This window comes from Agelaius tricolor, unplaced genomic scaffold, assembly GCF_023055355.1.
Source record: "Agelaius tricolor isolate 1412-34295 unplaced genomic scaffold, bAgeTri1.0.p SCAF_10, whole genome shotgun sequence".
In the NCBI taxonomy this organism is placed as follows: domain Eukaryota; kingdom Metazoa; phylum Chordata; class Aves; order Passeriformes; family Icteridae; genus Agelaius; species Agelaius tricolor.
In genome coordinates, this window is record NW_027269270.1 from 16,941,078 (window position 1) to 16,954,184 (window position 13,107).

Here is a 13,107-nt window from a genome sequence, read left to right on the forward strand (position 1 = left end):
TATTCATTAGTATCTCTGTCAGAAGACAATAGTTTAGAGAGGAGCTGTGAACTAATAAGCTGGATATCTCCAGAGCTGCTGCATAAATTACATGGTAAATGAATTTTTATTTGTAATGAACCTCATCATCTTCTGAAAAACAGAGTCTTTAAAGATGCTTACTAGCCACTTCTGCTGCTTAAAAGTAACAATGACAGTTTTCAGTAGTCCTTCAATGAAGATTATTTGACAGGGACCAGAGGTAGCTGCAGAAACTTTTTCACAGGAGAAAAACAAGTGAGCCAACAGATCACACACATTTGCTAAACTTACCTATATTTAGGGTCTGTATATTCTATACAAGTTCAGTAATCAATACAGGTTCATACTATTAATTTTCTTCAAGTTTGATAGAGTGTGTCTTAACTTTTTTTATTCCTCTTCCAAGTGTAAACTATTTACTTTTGGAATGTTTTATGTTTTATGCAATTCAGACATCTTTACTGGACTGATGCAGGAACTAATCGCATAGAGGTGGCAAAGTTAGATGGACGCTATAGAAAATGGCTTATTTTTTCTCACCTGGATCAACCAGCAGCTATTGCTGTCAATCCAAAACGTGGGTGAGTATTGCAGGATTTACCAGAATTATTTCCAATACTATTCAAAACCAAAAAACCCCACCGTGGTAATTTTTCAGGAAAGACTAAGGGAATGTTTTCTGGAACTTCCTTTTACTAACATTGCAAAATTTGTGTGCATGGGAAAGCATTTTAGGATTAACATGGATGCCTGTGTCAGTGACAAGACCAGATGGTTCAAATAAAAATCTCTTTTCTACATTATAATGTGCCCACCAAGATTCTTTGTTACTGCTGAAACAGGGAAATAGATGGGATTGTCTCTTCACCAGCTCCAAGCAGGACAGTCATAGCCTCCTCCATGGGGAAAAGCAATGTAAATGCACTTGTAAATTCAGTAGCTGGGCTTGCTGCAACTTGGATTAAATGGTAGATCATGAGATATTGTGATATGTGCTTCTCTCAGTTGGGCTACAGCAGCATAGCTCCATGAAGTGACGTGGATGCTACAGCTTTGTTGTGACTGATGGGTGTTCTTTTGGTATTTATTGTTCAGTGAACTCTCTGTGACCTTCCCAATCACATCTGCAAAACATAAGTTGCTGAACAGCTTTTTTTCCATTACTGACCTTTTCCATGAAACTCCAAAGGATAATCACAGTGACCAAATTCTGAACCTTATCCATTTCTCATTCTGTCCTTTCAGGCTCATGTATTGGACTGACTGGGGAAGGCAGCCAAAGATTGAATGTGCCTGGATGGATGGACAACAAAGACAAACTCTGGTCTCTGAAGACCTTGGCTGGCCAACTGGTCTTTCTATTGATTATTTGAACAATGATAGGATCTATTGGAGTGATTCTAAAGAAAATATAATTGAATCCATGAGACCTGATGGGACAGACAGAACCATTGTACTACATGGAGGTAAGAATGTACTATGCAATTAATAGTAACCAAGATGTGTGCTAACAAGCACTTGGGCTTCACAAGTGGGGCTACATTTGGGAGCTTTTCAAACATTAAGTCTTGGTAGTGTTTTCTCCTTTATACAGTGATCAATGGCACACCAGGTTCAGGGATGCCTGGTAACTAGACTCCCAGAGTGGAGTTTGTGATCCAAATAGGAAGTAATGTGGAAAACTAGATTCTTATTTTTCATGTACACTATTAATCAGTATTAATCAGTGTGGCCACTGAGATATGAAGAGGTCTGGCACATGAGGATATAAACATATGACTGCATGTGTCTTAAAATGAAAGCAATAAATAATGTATTTAAGCTGAAGAACAGCAGTTTTGTCTGTTCCACTGAAGATTTGCTTGCTAACAGTCTGTTATTTGGTTCCTTTGAGAAGTAGGCAGTCCATACAGCCTTGATGTCTTTGAAGGGCATTTATACTGGATAGCTAAAGAACGAGGAGAAGTCTGGAAGAAGGATAAATTTGGAAATGGAGAAAAAGTGAAAGTTCTGACCGTAAATCCGTGGCTTACCCAAGTGCGCATCTATCACCAGCACAGATACAATCAGTCAGGTGGGTAATCAGGATCCCAGTGAGCCATTTCCTGCTGTGAAATTGAAGTTGGTATCGATGTCTGCAAAGAGCTTAGGAAACTTTTGATAATGTGTCTATTAGTAAATGATAATATTAGTTTCTGAAAACCTAAAAATTAAATAGAGGCTGACAAGTATTTCCTGCACAGCCAAGATGAAATCAATAGTGGAACACCACACACCGGTCTTTCGAGTCTCTAAAATATGACCATGTCATTTCTCTTTTCCCCCTCCCTCACAAGGACAGTCATAATATATATTTATCCTGGCAAAGTGCAGATCATTTAATACTTGGAGTAGTTTGTTCCTGGTGCTATATGGGCTCTCAGCAGCCATTGTCTCTCCCTTAAGAATGTAAGGGTGTAAGAAAAGGCAGAGAGAAGGTTTTAGTATAAATGTGGTGTGTTGACACAACTGACTATGGAATTGCCCTGCTTTACCTTTACCAATATGCTACATTGCTTCTTCAAATCTTTATCACTTTATCACTTTTTCAGTGCCTAATCCTTGTAAAGATGTCTGCAGCCACCTCTGCTTGCTGAGACCAGGAGGATACACCTGCTCATGTCCTCAAGGGACTCGGTTTCTAGAAGGCAGCAGCACGGAATGTGATGCAGGTAGAATAATTTGTCAAACTGGAAATGAAAGCAACAGAAGCTTTTCTTTAGGAATACAAATGCATTACTGAATTAGAAGTATGGAGAGATATGCTAACTGATGTAATAGATATTGGTAAATCAGAATATCTGGCTTTTATTCTCAGTCATCACTGATTTGTGGTCATCTTGTACATTTTCTTTAATGTCTTTGCGTGTCATTTGTAAAATGGATATAGGTCTGTCAATCCATCCAAACCAGACCCAGCTACAAAACTGGTCACACTTTCTGATTTTTGTTTTGAAATTCCAAAATATTTTTGAAATTTCAAAAGTATTTTTTTAAGAATGTCTTGATTTCAGAACTAAGAGTTTCTGACAAATTATTGTTAACAATTTTGTTTACAATTCTGTGGAAGCTCTTATTTAATCAGTATCATAGAAGCTTAAAGTTTACAGAACTCAAGAGTGTGAACAGAGATAACTTCTGGATAATTGTACTCTGGAGAGTCTTTTAGGCACTAGAATTTCATGCTTGCAATGCATTTGTTGCATTGCAGCAAAACCCTCACAGTGCTTCCAGGAGCACAAATCAAATAGAATTTCTCAGCCTTTACTGAGAACAGTGAAAATACCACTGCAGAATTTCTATTTCTCTCTAGCTGAGAGTCTGCATTCTTAGCTTAGAGTGGTGGAGGTGGTAGCCAGATGTCCTTCTATTTGTCCTTGGAATGGATCTTTAATGATTTGTAGCATTATGTCTGGCATCTTTCCTATGGTTAATTTTCTCTGAATTATATTGTTATTGCACTGAAAGAGAAAATGTTATCACTTTGACACTGCCTTTCCTCTAAATTAAATTTTCTTAATAATTAGTAGTGATATTTTCTATTGCCATGTGATGTGAGCTGCAGAAAGAGGTTATAGTAATATGTAATAGTCAATGAATATATGCAATATGCATTTAAATTAGGGATCAATAACTGTGTTGATTGCATTTGCTAATTGCTGCGTGTTGCTCTGGAGACACTGAATTTGATATTCTTTACTCACACTGCTTTATATAAAATGTTTGGGAATTAAGAAAACTGGGCTTGTGCAGTGACCAAACATAGCTTTTGTAGATGTATTTAGTTTATTTGGTCCTAGTGCAGCTACTGAGATACAGCCTGTAAAACCTCTTCCTTTCCTGTTTTTTGTACCTCATTTACTTGAAGGGTGTTTTACCTGTAAGAAACATTGTAGCAACACCCTTCCTCTGGCTGATAACAATTTTGTGATTTATGTACATCCTTGCTCTATAGCCTGTAATAATGGCTCAGATCCAGGGCTTTTCCTATATTAAGTGCACTTTTCTGACAGTATATCCAGAGCTCTTACTGAAGACTAGTATGATTTTTTCCCCACTTGATTCACCATTAGAATAATGCTCTTCCTCTATGTGTATTTCCATCCATTGCTTTTCTTCACAAGTAATTGCATTCCAGTTTGGCCTTCTCTGTATAACTTCCTGCTGGTAGAATGGAAGAGTCTAAAAGAGAGAAAGCATTGCTGCTTTCTGAATGGAGAGGTTTGAAGGGTGGTGTTGGGCTGTATTGCATGAAAAAAAGAAAGTGAGCAGACACAGAGCTCTTGAGCTGGCTGTGCCTACACTCTGCTAAGTTGCTATGTTCTGAGAAGAGGTTTTGCTTCAATTAATTTAAGTTGATTTGGCAGAAAAAAATAGACACAAGAGCAACTAGAACATGTACTATCAAAATCAAAAATTCTGAAAAGCAGCCTGTGAGTTTGCACATGCAAGATCTATAGAAACAAAGAAAATGCATTTTTGATATTATTTAGTTTGTTAAGGATGTCTTGATAATGCATATGTGGCTTCTGAATTTTGCAGCTATTGAATCCCCTCCCACAATGCCACCAGCTTGCAGGTGCATGAATGGTGGAACATGCTATATAGATGAAAGCAGTCTTCCCAAATGCAAGTAAGTCTGTATGTTGTTAGGGTAGTCCTGGCTCAGACTGTGCTGGTTTAGTCTCATGAAACAATTAAACTCTTTGAAATCTGTTGGAAACACTTCAGAAGATGTCATACATCTGCAGTAGCATTTTTAAAACAACTATTGAAAAACACATGCATAAAAATATCAACAAATAAGTAAAGTAAAAGTATCAGTTTGGGGAAAAAAACACCCAAACAAACCCCAAAACCAAAACCCCAAAGAGGCAAACCTCTGAAAATTCTAAAGTGCTATACCCCAAAATTACAACAATGGAAAAGTGACTCTCAATAAATGTAGCTTGGAACAGCCAGCAGGTGCCACCAGTGCTCCACTGAAACCAGACCTTTGACTCAGCACTTTTTATTTTCACTTTTAGTTCTCTGAATATAGGAGACATACTACATTTACATACAGTCAGTGCAATATATAATTACTGAGCATGGAGTTAAAATTTTTGGGTCGTAGATAAACATTTCAGAATATAATCATATAGCTGAGATCCCAAACTTAATAAAAGCCATTCAGTCAGCTGTCCTTCTTACATTTACAGATGTTCTTATGGATACACTGGGAATTATTGTGAAATAGGATTGTCGAAAGGAGTCCCTCCTGGAACAAGTAAGCTTCAAGAATATATTGCACTTGACATTTGAGCTAAAGAATTTGTAATACCTCACCATGATACCTGTTCAGGGTCAGGCTTTTAATTCTCTGGGTTCTTGTTTTGCACAGAACTATGCTTGCTTGAATGTTTTCTCATTCTCCTGTCTTTGGCAGCAGCAGTAGCAGTGTTGCTGACAGTCATACTGATCATCATCATTGGAGTGCTAGCGGTCGGAGGCTTTTTCAACTACAGACGGACAGGCTCCCTTTTACCCGCGCTTCCCAAATTACCAAGGTAAGTTTTGAAGACTTTCAGAGCAGGAATGTCTGTGAACTGGAAATGTAGATTTGTTTCTAAATATTTCTGAAAAATCAATTTTTGCCATGTGCCCTTTCTGGTGGAATATGGGAAGTGCAGTGTTGCAGTATCTCCAGTGAATTTTTCATTCCAGGCAATACCATAGCTGATCATTATTGTATAACAAAGGATGACTGTAAAGCTCTTTGACATTCTAAATTAGCTTTTAAATAATGGGCAATATAGAAGACCATTTACCAGATCTGAAGCTGCATATTCAGTTCAAAAAGATAAAAAAGACCACAGTGAAATGTTTTCATTTTTTCTAAGACTTTGACCTGAGATGAATTGAAGAGATCTTTTACTAAGTGAAAGTCTGTACTCATCTGCAGTGCTGTATTCATGTGCTTAAAAATATGGCACGTGTGTAGTAAACTTTTGTTTCCAGTGCCTGAGACAATGCCTACGCTGCTGACAGTCAAACTGTTGAGTGAAAACCAGCTTTGTGAAATGACATCAAAAATATTTGATGTTTTAAATCAAAGGAAGATGAAGGAAATATATTTTAATTATTTAAAATTAATTTGTTTTAGAAAAGATATCAGAATATGATGCTTTGAATTTTTTTAGCTTTAAGCTAATTACGTGTTTTAAAATGCATAAAAGCACATTTCATAATCCTTGCACCAATTTCCCAGTTATAGCTCTTAAATCACTGTAGTAATTAAATCACTGTAGTCAGTAATGTGGATGAAGCTAAAACTGCTTCCTCACTGGAGGATAACACTAAACTAGTGTCACTGAGTGAGCCCAGATGAACACCACCAAGATAATTAGAGGGATGGAGCAACTCTCCTACATAGGAAGGCTGAGAGAACTTGGTTTGTTCAGCCTGGAAAAGAGAAGGTTTAGGAGTGGCCTGAGGATGATTTTCTAGTAGATGAAGGAAAATGGGGAGAGACTTTTTACAAGGGTGCATAGTGACAGGACAAGGGGGGAATGGATTCAAACTGAGAGAGTAAGTTTAAATTAGGTATTAAGAATTAATTCTTTGTGATAGTGGTGAGGCACTAGAACAGATTTCCCAGAGAAGTTGTGGATGCCTCGTCTCTGGCATTTGCTCAAGGCTGGGTTGGAAGGAGCTCTGAGCAACCTGGTTTAGTGGAAGGGGTCCCTGCCAATGGCAGGGAAGTTGAAAATAGATGATATTTAAGGTCCCCTCCAGCCCTAGCCATTCTGTGAATCTGTGATTCTAATCCAACTTTTTCATGAGTTTATTTATTTCTGCCATATGTCTTAGTGCTGCCATTGCTCAATCCCTCTTTAACTCAGAACTCATACCTTTACAGCAGACTTAACTCAGCTACAGCTTACTCTTGCCTGTGGTACGAGACCTGTCCCTGTACAGGATTTGTAGCTAAGAGCTACCATTTAAAAATTGAATCAGCTGATGCTTACAGGGCCGACTGGTGACGTTTCCTACAGCACCAGCTGTAGGAAAGAAGTCTACCATGAGCCAGATCCAGTGAGGACATACAACTGGACATACAATTCCAGCACTTCTGCCTTCCTTCAAGTTAGGCAAATTTGACAAAATGAAACCAAAGGTTAGCTATGGAGCAGATTTGTAGTTAGATGCCTCAGGGATGTTACATACTCGGATTTCTGTGTGGGAATGTCCTGTATTTGGTTACTTTTATTTTTTATCTTTTTATCTTTCCCTTCTCCTATTATTTTTTAGCCCAACAGTGTGCTTTCAGACCATTTCCATTTTTATTATTCATTTTATTTTATTATTCATAAATATCTAGAGTGCACTTGTGGTTGTCATAAATCTATACACAGACTGAACATTCACTAGTATGAAAACAGTGTCTTGTAGGTATCTTCATTATTTGCATGCATAAATCTTCAGTATAGGTGTTGGCAGATTTATTTTGTCAAATTTCAGATGTGTGTTTTAAAAACCAGTTTCAATGAATTTGAGTAATTGAGTGGATCCATGCATTTGTCTTTAAATCAACATTAAGTGTATTCAAAATGTAGGTAAATTTTGTGAAATTTTATTTCATTGACATCATTTGATGTCTACATGAGCACACAAAGGTATTTGAGATGATTCTGAGGGGGCTAACTTAGGTTGAAAAACTCATTAAACTAATAAAGAAATACAACTTCTGATGCTAGCTTGCCAAAATTCAAAGTGACAATTATGCTTAGAAATGCAACTGAAAAAAACTGTATTATAAACTCTCTTTCTGTGTAATCTCTTCTACTTTCTTTTTATTTTTGTCTGTTTGTTTTTGTCTGTTTGGGTTTTTTTATAGTTTGAGCAGTCTTGTAAAATCTAATGAAAATGGCAATGGGGTAACTTTCCGGTCGGGAGCAGATGTGACCATGGACATAGGAGTCTCTGGCTTTGGGGGAGATTCTGCTATAGACAGAGCAATGCAAATGGTAAGGTTTAGTTCTCAAATAATTTTTTAATTGTGTTCTTTTAATGTAATTAGTAGCTTATAGAAGGGAGCCTTTTATCTATAAAATGATAGTGGGATGATAAATGTGTTCTAGAAAAGAAGTGAACAATGATTGATAGTTTCCTGAAATAGCTTTTCATAATTTGAAAGCAAGGACAAATATAGGATGTTCTTTAAAATAATGTGCATTTTGTTAAGATTTATATAGCAGAAATTAGGTCAATTACTCTCTTTTGTCTTTCAGTACGTTCATGGGATATAAAGGGAATGACTAGACAAATGAAAGCATTGTAACAGGGAATTCTTTAGGATCTCTGTGTTCCATAGAACAGTTTAAAATGTGTAGTTTTCAAAACCAGATAGTATGTTAGAGCATTCAGAGGTAAAACTCATTCCTAACCACAGGATTCACTATTTTGTGCAATACAGTATAGATTTGAAAATTCCTTAGTTTATGAAGTTTAAACAAATCACATTTAACAGTTATGGGGACATCATAAAGTGTAACTCTACCTAATGCACGTTTTGTTATGCACATCTGAGAAATAGCAGATCCCTGTATTATTCCCATTTACCGCAAGTACAGTGTACAAATGATTTTGCTTGTAGGAAACAGATCATGGGTATGTTTAAATAGTAAGCGCTTGCTGCCAAGTATAAGGTGGGAACTCCCTAAACTGATGGTGAATAGATATGAAATGAAACAGCTAAAGAAGATAAGCTGCTAGTATGACCTTTGCCTAGATGAAGAAACACAGTAATTGTTAAAATTACGCAGCTTGTGTAACAAAACATCCACATAAGCATTTTGGTAAATACTGGAAAAATAGCTTTAGGCTTGTATGTTACCCCAAAACTTCTTCATGCACAAAGGACTTGTCCATGCTTGGCATTTTCTGGCCTCATACTGACATCCTGAAGCTCAAACAATGCAGTTTATACATTGCCAATAACAGGTCTGTATCAAGACTCTCTCTACTTGTGTGACGTTAGTTCTCCCTAGTAATCAGAATATAAACAAAAAAATTGTTGTGTTCACTGGAAAAGAATTCAAAAGGTTTGGTGTACAGTAATGAAGAACTGTGGGATATGCCTCATAAAATTGTAAAGTCATATATGCCTGAGTAGATGTTGGATATTTTTCCATGGGGCTATTCTTAGTCAGTCTAGTTTGAGGGAGCTGACAAGAGTTTACTGCCATATTCTGGTAGCAAAAAGGTTAATCCGTTGGGCATGAAGCAGTGTTTGTGAAAATGAGGCAGGTTTAAGGGACTAGCTGCTGTACTATTCCTGTGCTATTCCTTGCTGGTTCTGTCATGAGGCTGTGTCAAAGAGCAGGACAAGTGCGTCTGGGTGGGGTTTTGTTTTCATTATCCTCTTACCTGTTGTAACTCATCTCACGTAACTGAGGGGACACACTGCTTTGTCTCAAAAAATACAGCAATCTCCTTGCTGGGACAAAATTAATGAATCCCCTTCTCTTATATATCAGTTACTGCTTATTAATTCATATGTCATTTTGAAGTCTAAATTAAAATATTTATTTGGATATTATTCCTCCTTTGATGTCTCTTCCCTGTTGAAGGTATGATTTATGAAAGTCATCTTTCCTTATCATAAAATACTTTGAGTCAAGTACTGAAATGTGTAGGGGGGTTGTCCATCTAAGAAATGGGGTAATACTGGAACATTCAGTAGTCCAGGCTGCCAAGTCAGAGAGTAAAAGTAAATTGATGTTGTGATTTTAACAGATAAAGGTTTTGTCTAAGCCTACATGAAAGTAACCATGTGTTGTTCCCCAAGATGAAGAGTTTGACTACACATTAATTCCTAGGAGTATGGAGGTGTTTATTCCACTGCAGTTGTTGGGTTTTTTCCTCCATAGAATGAAAACTTTGCAGTGGAGTCGGGGAAACAACCAATCACGTTTGAAAATCCAATGTATACAACCAGAGATGGTGGAGCCAGCACAGCTGGTGCAGTTACAGTCATTCGGCCAACACTTGTAAGATAAATTTTGGCTTGACTTTCACCTTTCATTTTCCCTTATGACCACCTTTTCTTCTTTGAAGAATGTTGATTTTCTTCCTTCTCCAACAGGTAGCAGCAGCTGGTAGTGGAGAAAATGAAAATTTTGAAAACCCTGTGTATTCCTCTGTGATATCTACTAGCCCGAAGGAAACCCCTCAGAGTACAGATACACCTCCGGTAGGAAATAAAAATGCTCTAAGGCTGCCTTGTTTATGTTCTGCTCCAGATCAGAAAAATTGAATTGCTAGGGAAGATGCAGTCAACTTAATGTAGTTTCATATCCCTCAATAATTGCCCTTGTGTTGTTTTCAAGATAGTTTTTTCCTTTTTGATATACTTGTCTGGTATATAAGATTTCATGAAGTAATTTGGTAATTTTTGTTGGCTAGTCTTTTGTGAATACTTCTTTAGGTGAAATAACTTGGTAATCTAGGAAAAAAATAAATTTTTGTTCCATGCTTATACAACCTAGTGATGTAAGAACATCCATCTGAAGTCACTGGGGTAGCAGTCAATGCAAGTGAAATCCAACACTGTAATGGCAGTTTCCAGAGAAGCTTTGAGAAAAATATGTGAAGTTCTAATAATTTTTATGTTTCAGGAATCAAAGTGGAGTTTCTTCAAGAGAAAAAAGAAACAAAACACTAATTTTGAAAACCCAATATATGCAGAGGTATTGTTTATATTATATAATTCTATTTTTCAGCCAATGTACTGATGGACTTTGTTCTTGCTTTCATAGGATAAAGATTATTGGTAGATTCTGCTGCTATGTGGAACAGCACAGAAATTCCAGTGCAGGTTAGGGAATGAAGTGGTTGTCAGAGGTTACTAAATGTCATGCTCAATGAGGTGTTGAGCAGGCTTGGCTCAGGTGGCACAGCTGCTCCTGACATTAAGCATTAGAGTAGAAGTTTCAGTGTATGGAGTATAAATTTCTAGTATTGTTTTTACTCAGCTGTACTATCTAAGCTGAAATTAGCATTTCATTTTGTTACAGGTGGTGTTTTGCAGAAATAATTTATATCATGACATTTAACTTGAGGAATATTTATTTACTGAATATTTATTTATTTACTTTATTTCTGAAAGCTAATATTGGATGTATGGTGCATTAGAATGTAAGGTTTTATTTTATTATTATTGTTCCAGATGGAAAAGGAGCAGCAACAGGACACAGAAAATGTCCCTACCCATTCTCCTTCACTGCCTCCCAAGATTATTCTGAAGAGAGACCAACCACTAGCTTACACAGCAACAGAGGATACATTTAAAGACACCGCCAACCTTGTTAAAGAGGACTCTGTGGTGTAACTAGGTAACTCATTTAGGGAAATTAGACACATCCATTTGCACATATATTTTTTATAAACAGAAGAGTAAGGTTCACATTCAAATGCTTTATAAAAATATATACATCTCTTAGCCAGTGGCTGGAGATGTATGTTGAAACTATGCCTTGTTTTTTTGACAAATGCCAATTTCTATTTTTATGAACGATTATCGTGATGTACTATATGTATATCTTTGCACTGAAACTGTCTGAAAGTAATGTTATAAATATATTGTACATTTGTAAATTTTTCTGAGATTATCTTGTTCAGTGATGTTGCTAGTAGAAATTTGTATGGAATCAGTCATATATTTAGGGCTAAATTAATTATATAAATGCTTAAAACTAAAAAAAAAAAGAGAACCAAACAAGGCAAATAAAGGAACATTACTGAGTTACAGGGTCTTTCTTTAGAATGTACCTTTAATAACAGCACCTTTAAAAAATTCTACTGGTGCTCTGGGCATCTTTGCCATCTATTTTATATAGTACTGTATATAAAAATGGGTATCTCTTCCTCTTGTGTTAAACAAAAGATGAAAGAGTCAATGTAGCACTATTATGCTGAATAGTTACCTGTGCAAAATGTTGTTCTTACAATATTTTAATTGCCTGACATAATTTCCTTTCAATCTATAAGACACATACTTTTCTTCTAGGCTCCAATTAACACAATTCCATTAATAGTGTTCCTATGAATACTGGATATATTTAGATTTTAGTGCCACAACTACTTAATGAGCTTCTCTCTGGCTCATCAGTGGAATACCTCTGTTCTTGGCTGGAGTCTCTGGAACCAATTTGTACTATGACGTAGATAGGTTTCTGTAGCAGCTTATTTCCAAACAGCAAAATGTGAAAGATATTGGTTCATTTCAGAATTCCTTCAGGTTTTTTTTAAATGTGAAAATTTCATTTTATTGACTATTTATTTCCTGAGGTGGATATTAATAGAAAGGGAAACAATTTCTACTAATGCAGTCTTTGTAGTTATCTGGTTGTTCCTCTAACCTTCCATCAGAATATACTATTGATCTTTTTAGCTCTTCTAATAATTAGCCAAAATAGCTTCCACAACATGAACCATTTGAGAAAACTCTGATTGCAGGACCATGTTCTTCAGTATTCCTGGCTAGCTACTCATACAAAGATTCCTGAATTTATAATGATTGAGACTTTTGCTACTTAATTGTTTTATATCTAAATTCTCAAAATATATACTATTTCTAATTAGAATGCTTGTAATTACATTGTAACATACTTTAATTAGAAAAGACAACTGTAAAATGATGCTGCTGAATAAGTCTAATAAACATATTATTTTATCACATTCCTATTCCATAATTTGTGTCAAGGCTCTATGTACTTTTTTCAGTTGTGGAGACTTCCATGAACTCTGAGATGAAAACAACAATGCCTTAGATAAAATCAAATAAGAATAGTGCTTACTGCTTTACACAACTGTCTAAAGTTCTTCCTGTAAGATGATGTCTTGATACTGACACTGTATCTCTGTAAGTGTGAAAGCTGCCCTGTTACAGACATTCAATAAACTGGCCCTTGAAGCAGGAAACACTAACTATTGAGAGACTGACAATCAAGGTGGTATGGACATAAGTGATTAAAACCTTATTTCAATTACCTTTCATATCTG

At 36.3% G+C, this 13,107-nt stretch overlaps 1 protein-coding gene across 1 annotated transcript in view; it reads left to right on the forward strand.

The window, feature by feature from the left end:
• Positions 1-12,783, forward strand: part of LRP2 (LDL receptor related protein 2) — a 110,898-nt gene extending 98,115 nt beyond the window's left edge. The window contains exons 68-79 of the mRNA XM_071434966.1: positions 474-602; positions 1,267-1,487; positions 1,919-2,095; positions 2,613-2,732; positions 4,603-4,693; positions 5,262-5,329; positions 5,489-5,609; positions 7,940-8,069; positions 9,975-10,094; positions 10,190-10,297; positions 10,722-10,793; positions 11,273-12,783. Coding sequence (XP_071291067.1) covers positions 474-602; positions 1,267-1,487; positions 1,919-2,095; positions 2,613-2,732; positions 4,603-4,693; positions 5,262-5,329; positions 5,489-5,609; positions 7,940-8,069; positions 9,975-10,094; positions 10,190-10,297; positions 10,722-10,793; positions 11,273-11,434 — 1,519 coding nt within the window. The 3' untranslated portion in view covers positions 11,435-12,783. The remainder of the gene's footprint in view (positions 1-473; positions 603-1,266; positions 1,488-1,918; positions 2,096-2,612; positions 2,733-4,602; positions 4,694-5,261; positions 5,330-5,488; positions 5,610-7,939; positions 8,070-9,974; positions 10,095-10,189; positions 10,298-10,721; positions 10,794-11,272) is intronic.
• Positions 12,784-13,107: the final 324 nt, after the last annotated feature.